Raw genomic sequence first — 19,294 nt, 5'->3', positions numbered from 1 at the left:
GTATCTCACATATGGCACCACTTGGGTTTTGCATTTTCATTATTCAGGTAGGTTTCTAAGTTCCTTAAAAACAAGGGCAGTGTCTTCCTCATGTATCCCCATTATACCTGGCATAGAGCCTGTGCCAAAGAAGCCTCCGAATCGAGTGGAATTCCCAAAGCTTAGAGTAACTATCCGCTCTTCTCCTGCAGCACTACAGTCGCCTATCGAGTATCAGCGGAAGGAAAGGAGCACAGCCGTGATGAGGGCCCAGCCTGCTAGGGCGCCCCAAGCCAGCCCCAGGCCCTACTCCTCTGTCCCCATGGGCTCTGAGAAGCCCCCAAAGGGCACCAGCTATAACCCGCCTCTGCCACCCCTGAAGATATCTACCTCCAATGGCAGTCCAGGGTTTGATTACCACCAGCCTGGGGACAAGTTTGAGGCTAGCAAGGTAAGTGACAGCCCATCACTCCGACCCTCACCCCTCTGGGGGCACGGCCTCAGGGCTCACCTTAGGAAGCAGCAGCTTTGTGTGCTGATCGTTCTGGCAGGAATAGCCCGCCGGATACAACCGTGTCTCAATTATTTCTTTCTTCCCTGCAAATTGAGTGTTTTAGACCAATTCCCCGTGGCTCAGGCACTCTGTGTTCAAGGGCTACTGCCATCTGCAGAAACTCTATACAAATATTAGGTATTGTTGTAGTAGCAAGTATGAAAACAGGTGATTGATCCCAAATAGAGTAGTTGTGGTACAGATCATCTAAAAGTCAAAATGCTAGTGTTTGACACTTTGAAGAGCTTGCCCTTTCTGATGATGAGCTGCGTAAGTGAGCTGACAGCTCTTCACCCACCGTTGGCTGATGTGTCAAGGAGACTGACGTGTGTGAATGGGGAAGCCAGCCTGGGATTAAACATTTATCACAGATAATCCATAATTCAAACATCACCATGAGGAGAGTCATAGACTTAACTGTAGACCCAGTCTTCACAGTTATTTTGATCCTACAAGGTCGTAGGAACAAGAGAACAAAGGGGAAAAGTGCTAGATCGAGGGTCAGGTAATCTGGTTTCCGTTCCAAATTCTGCAGTTCACTCACTCTAGAATCTCAGCAGGTTAGTGAATCAGATTAGGCCTCAGTTTCCTCTAGAACTCAATGGGTCTGTGAATAGGAACATCTACTTTTTGACCTACGTGTTCTGATTTTATACTTTTATTCTTTTTACTCAAATTACTACGATACTGATTTTTTAAAAATTAACTAACATCTAAATTCAATTGTATATTAGAGTAACTGTACTGACCTACTTCATTACATCGCCTGATGAAGGGCTCTCACCATGCCCTAGGAGGCAGCCAAACCTCCCTGGGACTTACAGGTCTGTCTAGAAGCAGCTTCCCTGCTATAGAGTCAGTCACGTGAAAAGGCCACAGGGGCAAGACCTTTTGTATTAATGAGCACAGGGGAAACTGGAGGAGTTCTGTTCCCATAGGACCTGGGTCAGGGTAGATGATGACTTGTCTTTGAACTGGGCAAATGTCTCATTGTTATCCTGTCTCAAAGAGGCTCAGAATGTAGCGTAAGACCAATGCTTTTCAAAAGAAAAAATATATATATCAAAGGGTTTGTGTTCTTTCCACCCCAGGGGTTATCCCTAACTTGACTTTTGCCCAGACCTCACTTTACCCAGGTGCTCAGGTATCCCTGTGCCAGTACCACGCGCTTCCTTCCCTTAGTCAGAGGATGCTGGCAGGAAGCTGGCATGCTGAGAAGGGGCTTCCAGGTGGAAGGTGTGTTTATACCTTTACCTAGGCTGGGTGCTATCTCTACCTATTCATCCTTGATTATAATAGTGTATGAAACAGAGTAGGTTTATAAAATATAATGTCGCTACTCAAGGTAATCTTCTGCCTGCTATTGACCCTGCTAGTGGGAGGTCTGGCTTTTAACCACACAACAGGATGCAGAGCAAGCCTGTGTGAACCAACCGTCTTGTATATGTGTCCCTCTCGCCCCATCTCCCAACAGAGTGACCTGGGAGGCTGCAACGGGACCTCGTCCATGGCCGTGATCAAAGATTACTATGCGCTGAAGGAGAATGAAATCTGTGTGAGCCAAGGTGAGGTGGTCCAGGTCCTCGCCGCCAACCAGCAGAACATGTGCCTGGTGTACCAGCCTGCCAGTGAGCATTCCCCCGCGGCCGAGGGCTGGGTCCCGGGCAGCATCCTGGCGCCCCTCACCAAAGCCATGGCAGCAGCAGCAGAAAATAGTGACGGGAGCATCAAGTAAGTGCCTCGTTGGCTTCCCCGGGAGAGGAGTATGTGGATTAAAAAAATTCAAAACAAAAAACAAAGAACACAAAAATGCAAACACACGGTAGGGAATTACTGCTGCTTAATCCCGACAGTGCCACCGGAACCAATATTTGAGTGCTGGAACCACACACAGCATGGGGCCTCCAGGCTGGATTGTTCTGAATTTTCGTTGTTGTTAATGGTAGTGGCGGTGGTTTTTCTTTCCTTTTCATTTATAATTTTGTGTTCATTTTTTCCCCTTTTTTCTTCCCCTCGTTAAGAAAAGAACCCTACTGAAACCTTAGGTGACAAAAGAATGCCTTTCGTTGTTCCACTTGACCCACCACAGGATTCACTGGACTGGACTTCTATTTATATTGTATTAAGTTACTGATATATATATATATATATATATATATTTTTTTTTTTTTTTTTGATTGACACCAAAAAATTACCTAAGCACAAATGCCAGACCTGTACAGGTCAGAGGTCTGCTGCTTCTCCCAGGAGAGAGGGAACTTTTTGGTTGTCTATGGCAATTCCTCTGTACAGATTGTACCTTTTTTTTTTTTTTTTTTAATTTCCCCCTCCCTGTCACTTTAATATATGTTCATGGTAATTTGTAAGATATTTCTTTTCCTTATTTTGGTTGCGAAGACCCTTCCGAACACATTCCTGTATAAAAGTATTTTGCACTATTTAAAGAAACCCATATGGATGAAGTCAGGTTGTGCAATATAATGGAGAGTCACAATGTTCATCATTGTACCTGTAATGTAACTAATAATTTTAAATGTACTATTTTAAATATGTAAAATAAATTTTCACCATGAGCATGTTTTAATGAGGTTAAAGACTAGTTGACCCTTTTTCCCCATTTCACTCTTCTGGGACTCTGAAATGTGCAAATGTTTCTTCTTTCTTCTTCTTTTTTTGTTTTTTTTGTTTTGTTTTGTTTTCCTTTTCTGTATTTTAGGAGTTGGTTGAATACATTGGCAGTGTTTTCCTACACAAACAGTCAGTAAAGCTTCAACACCAGCCTTCGCTTCTAAGCAGCCCCTATTGGTTTCCTCTAACCTCTGAGAAGAGGAATGAGGCAGATTGGATGCTGTCCATCTGACCCTGAGGTGCTGACGTAAATTAATGACTGGCATAGACGGCAGTGTCTGGCTTGCGTTCCCCACTGCTTTCCATGCCGTGTGGTCGTCTGTGACAGGGGTGGAAGGATCTCCCATAAGATATCAGAGCAGGGTCACCAACAACTGCTTCTTTGGGCCTTTCTGGGGGATAGAGGCTACTGACTGCATCCCAGCCTTTCTAGGTAACCACAGGCCCAACTGGAAATCAGTAGTGGCCCCTAACATGTAAAAAGGCCTAATTCATTTTATTCTGGAGACACCTGGCTTTGGTACCCTTTAAGAACCCTTGGGAATAAAGGCCCTCAAAACATTGAAGTTCTTATTAATCAGTGGCCTTATAGAACTAAGTCATAATAATTTGTGATCTACTTATCCAGGCACTGAGCATGCCTTCCTCCTCACCTGTGGGTCTTTTGGTCATTTTTCACACCTTCCATGGGAGGGATGGTAGAAGGGGTGTCAGGCTGGGTGAGAGAGAACAGATTCAAATACAAATTGGTCATTTTGGTTCCTTGTCAGCTCTTCTTGCACAAGGGCTGGTGGGGATGGAACAGAGTAACTGACTAAAAATGGTTGCCATTTATCAATGAAGGACACCATGCCCTCCCCAGGGCCTGCTATGGCCACAGAGGTCAGACAGAGTTGGTGTGATGCCTACAGGATAAATGTCACTGAAACCCTGTTTCCACGTCAGTCCCCGGGCTTGTGGCCAAGAGGTGGAAGCTCCCCAAACCATGAGGATGATTTCTTCTGCGAAGTAGAATGTGAACTTGAGCCTGTCCTGCCACTGGTACTACCCTGAGCCTTTCTTCTGAACATTATTTGTGACATTTCTAGTTTCTCACCAAGCATACTGCATGACCCAGAGGGTTGTAATAAACGTAGGAACACACCCCCACACTCATACACACACACACTGTGCTGTCGGCCCTGGAAGCCTGCAGCAGGGACCTCCCTGACTCAAGATGTTCCCAGAAGGAGCTAGGGCCATGGATTTTGGGGTAAAGATATGAGATGAAAGTCTGAAATTAACAGAGTGAGGTCATCTAAGGGTAACTTCCGTGACTGTAACTCACTCGGCTACAGGAAGTGGTGTGCAGGGGACCCCAGAGAGCCTGCCTGTTTAGGAGCTACAAAAGAAGGTCCAGCAAGAGATTCTTGCCTTGTAAAGGAGCCCACTTTCCCCCAAAATTTGACACCATGACTATGATTGCTCTTGCCTACTCAGAAGGTTGGTTGTTGACCATGTGTGTTAGTGATAAATATTTTTTGGAACACCTTCTTCAGAACATCCTAAAATTCCTGACATATGTGGAATTTTGTAGAAGGGACGCTATACATTTCGAAGTATCCTTTTTCCTCCTAAATCTCATATGCCCCTCTCTTCCTTTCATTGAGCCCTGCCTGCGTAGGCCCACATTTAACAAGGAGACACTGAAGGGAAGCCAACCTCACTTATTCCAGACAATAATAGAGTTTCATCCAAACTTTGACCACACCTGAAATTGGTGATGCCTGCCCAGGGTCACTGATGCTCCATGTGACTTGGCTTTTGGTGTCATTGTCTTTGAGTCCTAACATATCAAGAGCTCTGCTCTGAGCTTCTTTACAGATCTGTGAAGAAGTAGCTCCCAACCCCCTCATGGGAAGATAGAAGTTAGAATAGTGTGAAGGGGCATTGCTGCCTCACCTCCCTGAGAACACGTATTGGGTCTTCTCCCAACAGGAAAACTCTAGGACCTCTCAGTAGTTAACAGAGCCCTATATTCAACAAACACTAGACCTATATTCAACAAACATAGACCAAAAACCCCTTTATCCTAAAATATCCAGATAAATCCGTGATGTTCATTAAGTCAAATGCCCCAGAAAAATCTGATCTATACTACAGTGGGAGTGGTCACAGCCCAAATACAAATAATGAAATGTAAACCTCAAAATCATCCTTTTGGGTCTTTCTATCTGATCCTGGGAAAGTGCCATTAGCTTATGCACTATAGGATATATTTCTTTAGTCTTTCCTGTTTTCCCCCACTCCCGCTCCCCCCACCCAGCCCACCCACCGTTCTTTACCTATCCACCGTACCCTTCAGGAAGGGAATTCCTCAGTCCTGTAAGGCCTTATCAGTATTATATAAAACCGTCCCTTGTTATCGTATAATAACCCAGTACTCATATTTTTCTATGCCACAGTCAACCTTGCACATCTCTCAGGAAGGGTCAAAGTTCATTTTCATTCACTTCCGGTTGGAGGTGAGGTCAGCTGCCCTCCACCACAAAAGCTGGCATGCAGGTTTGGGGCCTCGGAAGCTGGGGCATGAATGGAGCACCTCACCTACTGAATCACCCACGGGTGGCGAGCCCACCCACCGCCTCACTCTGCCCTGACCTGCCATTTTGATTGGTGCATTTTTTGGTACAACAGGAAGTCATGTTCATGGCATACTCTACGCATGAGAAAGCGGGCAGAAGTGGAGAACACGGGTAAAAATGAAGCCACAGGGCCTCGTAAACCCAAGGATATTCTGGGCAACAAAGTCTCTGTTAAAGTGAGTAAGGTATTCTGGAGCTGTGTCCCACCTCTCATCTACTCCCACCCTGCAGCATTCTCACGAGGCAATATGGGTGGATGGGGACTTTTTTTCCCAACGTGGGGACCAGAGGGGAAATAGTTGAATAGGATTTTGCATGCAAGATCAATTTATTTTTTATTTTTTATTTCTCCTGGCAACTTCGAGTCAAATAAGTAAGTATCTCTTCTTTGTTTATTTTATGCCTTTCTACTGTGCAGATGTTTTATAGCAAAATTATCTGCAGCATTTTTATCTTAGAAATGCAAGGTGCTTGATTCATATTAAGTTTCTCAAAGCTGCTCATTCTGTATCCTAGGTTAGAAAATACACACCGGGTAAAGAGATTAGGAGAGATCAGGGATGCTTTCCAAACCCTCAATCCTGTGAAGTCTGAGGTTTGGAATTTAAGGGCCACGGTGTCCTTGGTAAAGTTTCATTTCTTTTCCCCAGAATTCAGACATCACCCTCAGGCCAGTGCGTGGCAGGAAGGGAGGCACATTGGTGAAATCCAAGTTACTACTTTGTGATAATCCACCTATCACTCTGAACTCACTGATGCTGTGGTTTGGCAGACCCTTGTTGCCCCCCACCCCCATCTTGAAACGATGGGATCTGTTTTCTTGATGATGGGCCTCTGAAAAAAATCTGCCTCTGGACCATGGAAATTAGACTGCTGATGTTTAATCGTGTTCTAATGTGTGATTATCTATCTACCTGGCACTTTTTCCCCCTTCCTGAGCAAAATGAGAACAACTGAAACTCATTCTAACGTCCTTCTTGGGGAAAAGAAATTGTATTCTCTCCTTCACCCTCATCTGGGAAGGCCAGCCTCGCAGAAGACCACAGTTTAAATTCGACAGCACTCATGCTTCATTCGGTTGCTTCCATTGCTATTTCCTGCGAGATGAGCGGCTGTACATGACCCCAGCCTCCGCTCCTGAAAAGAGCATGCTGCAGCCCTCAGTGATTCGCACCCTCACCTTAAAAGCACCTGGTTTTTTCTCGGCCCAATTTCCCATTGCCCATGCTTCTCTGAAGTTCTCCTCACTCTCGAGCCAAAACTGCCTGTGTTCTAACTGTGTTCTCTTTCTTCCCCCTTCTTCATGCTGCCCATCAAGGAGACGAACAGTTCCGAGGAGTCAGAGTGTGATGATCTTGACCCTAATACTAGCATGGAGGTAGAGCAGCTATTGTTGTCCTATTTCATACAGTGATTGTCTATTTTCATGTGTTCTGTGACAGTGATCTTACTAACGTGACCAGCCAGTCAAGGATAAAAGTGTTATGTCAGGACATCTCTGGGTGTCCCGTTCCAACTTCAAACAAAACAAAACAATTTAATTCAGTTCAATTTTGATAGAAAACTCGACCTAGATATCTTTTTAAAAAAACAAACTTCCGTTTCTCTTAAATGCTTGCTTTTCTCTTCTTTGGCGGGTTTGGCTTTATATGGAAAATATCCAACTTCATTACTGGAAACTTAGAACACTTTTTTTTTTTTTTTTCATAAGAAAACAGCATTATAAACAATGGTTGGTTCTCAGCTAAAAGTCAAGAACCCATTAATTTTAGTTTTTCCCGCTTTTGTTTATCCCTCCTCCCTTTTCCCTCTTTTTCTCTCCTCTGGATCCTCTTTATGTGGTTCTCCTACTGGGACTGATGTCTCCCTCAAGACTCTAGCAAAATCATGTTCTAAGTGTGGTTTCATAGACCTGGCACCTAGTCACTGTACAGCTGGCTGATAGCAAATGAGGAACGACGAAGGCAACCCCAGAACCCGCCTTTGTCCAGCCCCCAGGAATCCTGGGCAGTGGCTGTGCCCGGCATGCAGGAAAAGACGCTCTGGAGATGGCCTCCCTCCTGGAGCCTTAGCAGAGGCCTTTCTAGAGACAGGGAGACTGAAACCTGTCCCGGGACCTTTCTCACACTCTAGGGATGCAGGGTTATGGGAGTGGAACCAACACCTCTACCAAGAACTTCAAATCAACTTCCAACCCCTTCTAGGCTAGAAACTATTTAGGGTTATAGAAACAGGACTCTCACATGGCTTACCACTGAGTGACAACCTAAATTTATAAATCCTGGAGAATTTGAGTAAACTCGGAGCTGGTGTTCCCTACCATTTTGTCTTTCAGAATTAATTGAAATGCTTTTCTCCAAATCTGTGCCTCCATCTCCAGTAATGGATAAAAGTTTAGAGATTTTCTCTAAGCACAAAATAGAGAATTTAAAAAAAAAAAAAAAACAAAAAAAACACCTTTTTATAGCCGTAAGCTTTTCACTTAACTAAGTGGATTTTTACTGTTCTTATTCTAATTTGACCTAATCCCAAAGAAATCCACCACCATATTATGGCAACCACCACAAAACCCAAGAAAGACCATGCAGCCTAAGATAGGCTAAGTCAGCTGTGGAAGACACCAATTGGGCTGCACTGGGCCAGAGACAAGTGGTTGAAAGTAGGAGTTTAGCCAGGATACAATAGTCCCCTGTGGATGTGGGTATTGCCACAGAGCTAAATCTGGCAGGTGTGGGTCAATGCAATTCTCCACTGTGGGAGAAAGTAGATACTGCATTCATAGCCTAAATGTATCTTAGAGAAAGAAGAAGCTGGGGGAGATTTGTGGCTCTGTGTTCCTTGTATTTCATAAGATAGGCACCAGCTCCTGCGGAGCCCACACTTGTAAGCTTATAGATGCCTGGTGGCCCCTGTATCTCCCGCCTAAGTGTTGCTAGCATGTATCAGAGATGTCATCTGCAAGTAGGGAAAGGCCAGGCAGAGGGAAGGGAAAAGCCTGGTATCTGTGTTCCAGGATGCAATTTGGGACCTTTTTCAGCTCTGGAGGACTGAGAGAAGAGTGACTTTCCCACTCTGCTCTTTAAAGGAAAAAGTGGGAACAGGGTGTTGTGGGGCCAGGTGAGGAACACACACTGAGAAGGCTAACCAGTGTCATCAGATGCTCCATTCTACATTTAGATGAGCAGAAGTGCACGCGCGCACACATGCCTTAACCCTGCTTTGTGAATTGCACACATTTCTAAGGTTCTTATTCATCCAAGGCCTGCATGGCCTGAGTGAGACGGTTCCCAGGGAAGTGCTATGAGGCACATAAGCAAAGGTATTAGAAGGTCAGTGCAGAACAGAAGTCAAAGCCAAAAATTATGTTGATGAATGTCTGAAAAGTTTTCCGATATAGTAATAGTCGAGGCAGAAATTTCAATTAACTGGAACTCTCGAGTGGTGTGTGGTTGGAAACCACAACTATTCTGGTTAACCCAAGGTTCCTTGTAGCAGGTGTGCATGCAGCCCTTGTATATTCTGCATGGGTCTTTCTAAGCATCAGCACGCTCTTCTGAACTGTGTTGCCATCTTGAACTTAACTCTGAGCGCATAAGCAGGTGCTGAGCGAAAGGAAGCATCTTGGCACTGCTAGGTTAGTATTTTCCGACACAATAAATCAGATATAGAAAGTCTACCTGTTAAATGTGAGTTGAGAGTGTTCTCAAGGAGTTGGTAAGTAGAACTTTATTGCAGTGTCCATTGTAGAAGAAAATGGCCAAGGATACATGTGAAGAGAGCTATACCTTAAAAACCTGGCTGGAGAAACAGGTAGGAGGGCCTCCACTTCTTGAGGCTTCTCGCTGCTAAAATGGTAGCTTTGGGCATCGTTACCAGGCCCAGCCTGGCCCCCAGCCTCACACTTGGCTTCTGAACTTGATTACTGTAATATGTGTTGTTTCTTTGGGAACATGTCCCTGTGCTCTACTGAGCTGAACTGCAACTCCTGTGGCCTGTGCTACAAGCCCCTGTGCCTGGAACCCCAGCTGACATCCTGGCCCTGTGTTCCCTGTGTACTGCTCCTGGCTCGGTCTCCGACTGCTACGGCCTACCCTGCCCACTGCCTACCCTTGGCCTAATGCCAGCCTGTTCGTTCCAGTCTTAGCTTTGGAGAGGCTCTTAACCTCCACCTCCACGTAAATACCACTACCCAAACATTCTTTACCTTTCTTCGGCTGGTGGGTTGAAGGGTCCATATAAGGAGCAGTTTCCTGGGGTCTTGGCTTACACACCAGCTGCTTGCTACCCTCAGGGCTGGCATATGTCCCACCATACAGTTTTAGAGAGATAGATAGGCACATCCTTGAGAGCTAATTAGATGAAAATAAATCACCTTGAATCCTAGGAATCTGATTTACAAAGCTTTGAAGACCACCCAATTACCTAAAGGAGGCAGTTTTGCTTTAATGTTTGCATCCTGTTTCTTCCCCTGTGGAGACACACTTGTGAATATTCTTAAGTACAGCCTCCACTCCCTCCTCCTAGCACCACCAGCCACACCACCAGCTGCTGCAAGATTGGCTCCAGGTCTATGCAATCCCCTGTGCCCAAGCAGCCACTCCTCTCCTGCTGATCCGTGACCATCCCTCAGAGAACTGTTCTAACTATGACAAGGATCGGTCTGTAGTTCAGCTTACTTCTTCACCTTGCACTGATTACACTTTGGGAGTAGGGCTGGATGGAGATGTTATAGATGAAAGAAATGTTACTACATGAAAGAAGAGTCAAATCGGGCCTACATTCAAACACTAGACTGTCTTGGGGACAAGTTAATATTGCCTCATCTTTCCATTACAGTTTAGCCGCTGATTACCTTTTATTGCCGAGGTGTGTAGACGTGGTGGTACACTGGGTACCACACACCCACCTGCCCGCTTCTCAGTCCTGTCCCTGCCCCTGCACTGACACCCAGGCTAGAGCCAGGGCTCAAGCCTCGAAGTTCAGGGTCTGCCCTCTGAGCCAATGCCCCTCTCTGTGAAGTCTGGATTCTTTCTGAGATGTACTGGATATCTCTTAGGACCCCATGCTAAGCAGGGCCCCACACCCAGGCCACCTCTGAAAAGTTGTCTGAGGACTGTGTCATAGAATCCTTGGGTGTTTGCACCCCCCTCCAACCCCAGCACTGCTACGTGCCTGCATCATACACTAGAGTAGGGAGGCCTGGACCAACCTTTCAGACTTGGGCTTTTGTCTTCAGGGACAGGGATTCTCAGCCCAGCGTTTAGGTCAAGCCCAGTGAATTAAATGCATCTGAATGTTTTTAAATGCCCACTACCACTTTGAGCAGAGAAGGTCAATCCATCAGAGACAGTTAACATGGGACATGACTAAATGCTGATGTTACCCTTGGTCCAAATGCCAGCCGCAAGATACTTAACTCTGGGGGTCACTTTCCACAATAAGAACAGGATTGAGGTCTTGTGGGAGAGGTTCTGAGAGATGAGGGAGAGAAAACATTGAGACAGGTGAAGTGAATTTTGGAGAAAATTTCCAGTTAGGGTAAGAATCATAGACTTTCAGAGTTGACGGAAACTTGGAAATCATGAATTAGCCCCATCCCCTTCATGTATGTGTGTGTGGGGGGGGGGGGTAAAATAACACATAACATAAAATTTCCCATCTTAACCATTTTTAAGTGGCATTAAATACCTTCACAAGTTGTGTAACCATCACCACTATTCATTTCCAGACTTTTTCATCATCCCAAACTGAAACTACCCAGAAACAACTCCCCATCCCCCTCCTCCCTCCAGCCCCTTGGAGACTTTTAGAAGAGGAAACTAAGAGAGAAACGAAGTTATAACTTCGTATTTGAAAATGAAAAGGTGCCCTACAGGCGCTAATCTGGTTATCGCTGGTGGTTCCCCCATTTCCATCATCTGCTTCCTTCTTGGAGCCCCCCCATCTCCGGGTTGGTTTTAATCTAAAACATGGATCCTGACAGATGAGAAGACTGACTTCTGTGCCAATGTTTCTGTATGAATTTGTTATTCAATATTCCAGCTCAACAAAGAGGAATATTATTTCTGCCCATCTCAGCTTCCCAAGGCTGAAGTATGATTTAAATAAAAATCACACAAAGGCAGTATCACACGCAAGGAATACCGGAATGGGTGTCAGAAAACCTGGACTCCAGTCGGGGTACTGTCGGCTGTGAGGCCTAAAGCCACTTAGCCTTTCTGAGCCCCGGGTTTCTCCATGGGAGGTCACACAACTCCAAGGGTACAGGCATTTCTGTAAGTGATGCAGACCCTTTGAGCACCGAGCAGAGCTAAGGTGTGATATCAAAGGACTTTGAGACCCTTTGCTCTTTTGAAGTTCTGACTCTGAAAACAGTGATACCACAACAGAAGAGGAAGAAGATTCTGTGCCTTGTCCCTGAAATTTGCTTTGCAGGGGGTATAGTGGGAATGGCCTCCTGAGACCAGACTAAAGTGTCTACTCCCTACTCAGAAGGATTGGAGTGGCCGGAACTGACCCTTCTTTCCTTCCCCAACCCCACATCCCCCAGCTCCAGCTTCCACCTCTTCCTGCTGCTCCCACCTCAGCTGTTTTGATTCCTTGTCCCAGATTCAGAGCTTCAAAATAACCTGGCCAGACAGACTGAAGGAAACTTTTACACCCCTAGTCAGGTGACTGACCTCCTGGCATCGCCAGTGTGTTTCCACTGACGCCTGTTTCTGCATTTTCATTTTTTAGTGAAAAGAACTCTTTGGAGAAAAGAAAGGGAAGCATCAAATTCCTCTCATTTTATTTTTTAAAAATATTTTCTTTGTAATATATCTGATGGGTTTGGCCTAGAGATTCACTCTCCTTGCCTAGCTTTGTTCTGCCTCTACATGCACATTGATTTATATTCTGCCACAGAGAAAAGGGCACTTAGCTTGCTGGAGCTGGCATTTCTCCTGGAGCTCGTCCACTGCATATTCATTCACATCTATTATGCTTTCTGTTTCTTCCAACCACCTGGTGAAGACGAAGTTTTCTTCCCCTCCTAAAGGAAACCGGTTCCGAGAAGTCATGGTCATTCAACCAATAAAAAGAGTACATCTTGACTGTGGGGCTTCGAGAGGCCAAACTTGGCATGTGACATGGAAGAAAGAAGTCTGTCACTGAGGCTCACATAGATTCTTAAGAAGGATCAGGTTCAGGCCCTCCCTTGTTGCACGAGAATTTCTACCTCGGCAACTTTTTAAATCCCTTGACAGTTGGGGTAATTACTTGGCCTCACCCACACCCTTGCCCAATGACTCAGAAGTCCAGCTATAGAAGCCAAGAAAGGAAGTTCAATCGCATGAGCTGAAAACGTCTGAATTGGTTTCTCAGGCCAACAGTCAGTCAGTACCCCTTCAGTCATGCATGTCCTGTGGCACCCTCACCCTAGTCTGGAGGCTTAGTCCATTTCTTTTATGTTGTAAACTAATGAGATTATTATAAGGTGCCATTGACCCAAGAGGAGCTGCTCTGAGAGCCAGCTATTGGAGAAGCAAAGGTCACCACCTCCCTCCCTCCTACACCCTCCCACCATGCTGCCAAGGTTCACCTACAGGCTCACTCAATGTCATGTCCTAGTCAATTCAATTGATCAAAATTTAATAACACAAAGCATTACAGTATTTCAGTGAGAACTATGGAGGGGAAGGGAAGGGACATCAGGCTGGGCATTCCTACTTGGAGACTCCAAAGGAACCGCCAAATCAGCCTTGTGCTTTTCCACAGCCTCAAAGCAAATTGTACCCTGTTGTGGATCCTTAGACTCTAAGAGGTGGTTTTACTTGGTAAAAACCGTTTTGGGGGCAGGGAAATGATCAGGGTCAAATCATTAAAGGATGAGACCTCAAAACATTCCTCTGTAAAGACTGTATCCAAAGTCAAGATCTTGGCTTCCAGGTTGGCAATGTGATTTATAGAAAGGACGTTATAACAGCACCACTGACCATCCTCTTCCCCACCCCAGTCACTTCCTAGCAGATGTCTAGGCTCCTAAGAGCATGGTGAGAGCAATGCATACGCAGCAGCAAACCACCTTTTTGTTCCTTTCCCCCAACTATTTTTTGGGACAGGTGATAGATTTTTTTTCATTCTGTTAAAAATCATATTTTTATTATTTTTATTTTTGAGAGCACACTAAATGTTCTCTAACCAAAATACCGAGGAGAGGTGGAAAAGGAATTTGAACTAGAAATCCACATAAAACAATGTGATTGACACATGGCCATTCCTGAAAACCTGTACCCAACAATAAGTGCTTATACCTTCTTCTCAAGAACACATGAAACCTTTTACAAAACTTGACTCAATTAGCAAGTCTCATCAAAAATCAAGGAATCAATGTCAGATAGACAGACCAAGCATTCCAACCACAATGCAATTAAGTTAGAAATCAGTAACGAAAAGATAATTTTTTAAAATCTCATACATTTAGAAATTATAAAACATTTCTGTTATGATTGGGTCAAATGGAAAAAATCATAGTTGAAGAAAAAATACTTAGAACTAAATAATGAAAATAGTTGGTAAGTGAGGAACTAGTTCAGACACCATTCTATTGCTGTTTGGCATTGAGTTCCATTTACAAATTTTTTTATTGCACCTTGTTTTGTGTCCATTTGGAAATGGGCAGAGGTAGGAAGATTTTCTAAAAATTTAGAAAAATATTTTCTAAACATCCAGAAAAATATTTTCTAAAAATTCAGAAAACTATGCCTGGTTTGGCCAGATTGAAAACATGAAGGGTTAAACCGCCAATCCAGAACCGTACCTAAAATTTTAGAAGTTGTTGAGAGAGAGAAAGAGAGAGAGAGAGCGAGAGAGAGAGAGAGAGAGAGAGAGAGAGAGAGAGAGAGAGAGAGAGAGAGAGATTGGTTTATTCAAAGTAGTTTCAAACATTTAGTTTGAGTTTCTTTTGACTATTTTTATTCCTTCAGCTGTCTCAATATGTAGCTTTGAACTGTGTTTTATGACTGGTGATGAGGGATTTAGAAAAAATGGGGTAACAGTATTTTTCTTCTGGAGTCACCTGGTTTTCAGGACAGACAAGGATTTCGTCCTTATTTTCAGGATGTAGAGACAGAATCTTGGACATTGACCACAAGAAAAATACTCAAGATTTCTTACAAGCTCATCATGTTAATTCAGTGCTGGTTGATTTTACCTGTAATTCTTTCCTGTTACCTCACTGAGCCTGCCATTTTGAAGAAAAAAATGAAGAAAACGATTGGAATTCTCTCCCGCAGGAAGAAACCAAGGTGCAGACCGACCACATGATGGTGGTTCTTTTTTCCCCCATCTAGGAGGAAGCACTACCACCTACTGCCCTCTGCTGTTCAAATAAAACCAGATTCCTAAGCAGCTCTTTCCCGCACTGTCTACCAGCCTTGCCCTCTTGGATTTGGGTCTCCCAGAGAGAGGACACGTGCATTTTATATAAAGAGCATCATCTTTCCTCCACGACCAAATCCATTTCAGATTCCAGTTCTCTCCTCCTTCCCGTCTACCACTCCACATGGACTCCCAAACTGTTTCTAAGGAAGGAAAATATTAGGTTTCAAGAAATACATACAGCTGATGACTAACCCTTCAGGTCCCAACCTGATACCTCAGACCCCTGCACACATCAACAATGGTCAGTAGACAAGGTGGTCAGGAGACCTAAATTTTAGTCAACTGATTGAGTGACCTCAGTTAATTTGATTCAACAAATACTTGATCTTCTGCTAAGTGCAAGATGCAATGTTAAGCAGCATGGCAGATGAAACGTAAAACATGTAAAAGGGTTACTATCTTCAAAGGGTTCACAAGTCTGGTCGGGCAATGACATACAGGGCAGATGTTATGATGGATGGGCACGTGATGAGAGCCATAGGTGCCAGCCTCTAGAAGAGCAGGGAGGAGTGGAGGACCACTGCTGGCTAAATCTCAGGCACGGACTGACCAATAAAGTTCCAGAGCAAGTCACAGTCCTGAAGGATGGAAATAGGGAAACACCCCAAGTCCATGGCAAGACAGTTTCTCAATTCTCCTCCCCCAAATTAGGATCCTCCCACTTTAAATTTTCCTTGATTTGGCAAATAGAAATGGAATGCTTCTGAGCCAGGTATTGTGCTAAGCTCTGAGGCAATAACAGTCAACAAAACGCGGTCCTTGTCTGACTGAGCATGGGCTCAGTAGTTTATAGGGAGCCATAGACAAATACGTAAGTTATTACACTACAGTGTGAGAAGGCCGTCATGACCCTCCTCTGTCCACATTCTGATTTGCTTCCAAGTAGAAAGAAGAAAAACGAGGAAGAAATCTTCTATGGGCATAATCCAGAGTCAAGGTTAGAAAAAGCATCAGCATGAATTTGGTCCAGGCTCTTGGTCCTTGCTAGAAGAGTTTGAAGAGAAGGATTAGGTAGAGATAGGATGGAGGGCAAGGTTAGAAAGCCTAGGTAAGCCGGGAGGCCTCTGACATTGATCACAAAGCTTCACAACGCTTTCCCCAAGACCTTGCCTCTGCACTGACCGCTGGGGCGGAAAGAGCTCCCAGAGCCAGTCTTCTGTCACTCTCTATGATCTTGCACATTTCCCCTACCTCATCTGGAAATGGCAGTAAATAACACCTGCTCAGCACCTCCTCCCAGGGTTTTCAAGAAGCACGTGAAAGCGTTTGTGAGTAGCTAATGCCAGTGACATAACGCTCCCCGAATCAGTGCTGGTGTTACCATTGTATCACCTGGGCCAGCCAGGCGGCAGAGGAATGAAGACTGATGCCTCCCACAGGCCCTGCCACACAGGCAGCCTGCAGTGAAGCCTTCTTGGCAAACTTTCTTTCCAAGTTCCCTGATAAAGTCCACACCCAAACTAGGAAGATTTGCTCTTGAAACAGTGAGTGTGTTTAATAATATACTTAACACAGTTTGGGGTTGTGAGGAGAAAGAGGAATAAGGCAAGAAATCCTCTAAGCAGCAGTTTGGGGGTGGGTGTTATAAAAGTACTGGCACAGTGCAGGTTTGGGAAACCCCACTTAAAATCTGTCACGTAGGAACCTGCCATTTGTCTCTTCCGTTTGTCTCCTCTCCGAGACTCCTGGCGTGGACTCACTGTCTTGCTCCCATCAGGATGGGAGATGCAGGATGCTCAACAAAGTTGGCAGCATTCCCAAATTGTTTTTCCTCCCGAGTCCTTCTGAACGAGTGGAGATGCGACAAGGGAAGGGGCAGTGCTTCGTGTCTGCTGAAGGCTGATCATTAACCAGCCAGGCACCGTTCTGTACACTGCGTAGATGTCACTTAATTCCGTCGTCCCCACTAGACTGTTGGCCCACTGAGGGTAGTGAACATGTCTGCCTTGCTCCCTGCCGGCCACCACCACCTAACCGAGGGGCAGTTCAACAAGTGGTCATCAAATATGTGAGTCTGACATCAAACAACCTTCCAGGGTCACATGATTATCCCCAATTTACAGATAAAACTGAGACCCACACTGCCTAAAAATATTGTCCAAAGCGAGAGAGCGTGTCTGCCTTAGGATCTGGATACTAGGAGTTCTGTCTGCTTTCAGACTTTACATTCCATCCTGCACACAAGCCGCTAGGAACCTCCTCTCTCAGAGGCAATGGGTTTTATTGTGTTTTAATCATTTTCCCAAAAAGTTGGCATTCCATCTGTGTTTGAAAACAAACTCTAGGAAAACAGTAATAGACCCAGAAGTATTTTATAGATCTTTTGGTCCTATTTCCAGATTCTATTTATGAACCAGTCCTCAATTCTCAGGAGACCTGAAGTGAGAACAAAGGTCAAATATTCACTCAACCACCGTGTATTAAATGCTCATTGTGCGGCAGACCCCACGCTCGGGGCCTGAGGTACGAAGATCAATAACGAGTGGTTCCTGTCCTTGAAGAACCTACAGTCTCATAGCTCTGACCGCGCTTTTTTCCTCTTAAAGAAAAGTTATTACAAAAGTGAAATATTCTGACTGCAGAATATTTGAAAAACCCAGGTAAGAAGAGAAAGGGAAAAAAATCTCCAAAAATTCAGATGTTTTATAAATCTTGAGGTCAGGGCCCATGTCTTAGCATCTCTGTATCCACAAAACCTTGCATCGACCTGGAGGAGAACACAGTGTTTTTTAAATGGGGTGAAAACCTATCCTTCATCCCACCACCTTGAGAGAACTACCTTTGACTTTAGATAATATCCTTAGTCTCCTTTCATTGGACTGTAAAATGACTGGTTCAGATGTCAATCTCTCTACCTCACCTAAGCCAGGTGCATAAATTTATGTCCTCCTTTGCACCCCATACACCTGATGTGGTGCTGACCACCATGTTGAGGCATACTTCCCTCCCATGGCCCAGTGTCTCCTCAGATAGAGGGGTCTCTCACGTGTGAGAAAGGCAGAAGTTTTACCAAATGCCCCACCCATCCCCTGTCCCACCCAGCAAAGCCTCAGAGGCAGGGAGTTGATTTACCTGAGATCAGTTCCCTTGGATAGAGGGGACCATTCAACAAACCAGGCTGCTTGTTGATTCACCTGAGACCGCTATCAAAACTCCTGATGCCTGGACCTCCTTCACACTGATTAAAACAGAATCTCCAGGCATGAGGCCCAGACATTGGTCTTTTGTGTTTTTAAGGCTTCCCAGGTCAAAGATGGAGAACCACAAATTGAAAGGAAGGCTGGAGAGTGGTGTGAGTGGCCCTTTGAGACTAGCAGATGGCACAGCAGTGGTCAGTTCTGAGACTCTCAGCCCCAAGACTTGGCATCACAGTAGTATTCTGCAGCCTGCTCCATGAAAACCCTGGGTGGCACATGGGCAACTGGTCTGCAAAGGGGAACCCAAAGGAGGAAGTAGCATCTTTGGTCCAAAGGGTCCATATGGATGCCTCTACAAGGGAAGAACACACAGAAACCACGTTCACATACGACATAAATAAAGGTGGATAAGTGTGAATGCCCCAATGGGCAATTTGTAAGGCACAGGAGCTTTCTAGCTTTATCGTGAAGGAAAGAAGAATTCTGCAAAATAAATTATTAGAGATAAGCCACTGTAACAATAGGCTGTTTAGCAGAAGAGAGGTGATTAGAATTAGATAAACTTTATTTAAATAGCTACTGAATACTTGTTACTTGTCAAGCCTTGTGGTAAGCACTTGACATATATTATTTCATTTAATCTTTGTGATAACACTTTGCACTAGGTATTATTTATCCCCATTTTATAGTCAAGGAAATCAATGCTAATAAATTTTATGTAATTAGCATAAAATCACTTTAAATAAGCTGCAACCTCTCTGACTCCAAAGCCCATCTTTTGTTCACCTTCACCCTGCCGGGCTTTATGACCCAGACTTGCATGATTAGAGGTAATACAAAGATGGGAGAAAAATCAAGGTGACCATCCTCCTAAGAAGGGGGAACTTTTCACCCTGGCTGGCAGGTTGGCCGGTTTTCCCTTCCGTGAAGATGTAGGGTATCACGAGTCG

At 44.8% G+C, this 19,294-nt stretch overlaps 1 protein-coding gene across 22 annotated transcripts in view; it reads left to right on the top strand.

The window, feature by feature from the left end:
- KALRN (kalirin RhoGEF kinase) overlaps nucleotides 1-19,294 on the top strand; it is a 622,455-nt gene that overhangs the window by 577,731 nt on the left and 25,430 nt on the right. For 12 of the 22 annotated variants that reach the window (XM_019738955.3, XM_019738953.3, XM_019738949.3 and 9 more), the window contains 4 exons: nucleotides 192-430; nucleotides 2,007-2,263; nucleotides 5,837-5,960; nucleotides 7,103-7,162. In XM_019738955.3, the coding sequence (XP_019594514.2) occupies nucleotides 192-430; nucleotides 2,007-2,263; nucleotides 5,837-5,960; nucleotides 7,103-7,162 (680 nt within the window). Of the gene's footprint in view, nucleotides 1-191; nucleotides 431-2,006; nucleotides 3,121-3,248; nucleotides 3,727-5,836; nucleotides 5,961-6,434; nucleotides 7,063-7,102; nucleotides 7,163-14,883; nucleotides 15,106-19,294 lie in introns of those variants that run through there. The other 10 variants (XM_074330741.2, XM_088794254.1, XM_074330746.2 and 7 more) reach the window with 7 other exon arrangements.

Source organism: Rhinolophus sinicus, chromosome 17 (genome assembly GCF_057876585.1).
Source record: "Rhinolophus sinicus isolate RSI-liver-muscle chromosome 17, RSI-T2T, whole genome shotgun sequence".
NCBI lineage: Eukaryota > Metazoa > Chordata > Mammalia > Chiroptera > Rhinolophidae > Rhinolophus > Rhinolophus sinicus.
This window is presented reverse-complemented; position numbering and strand designations above follow the sequence as displayed.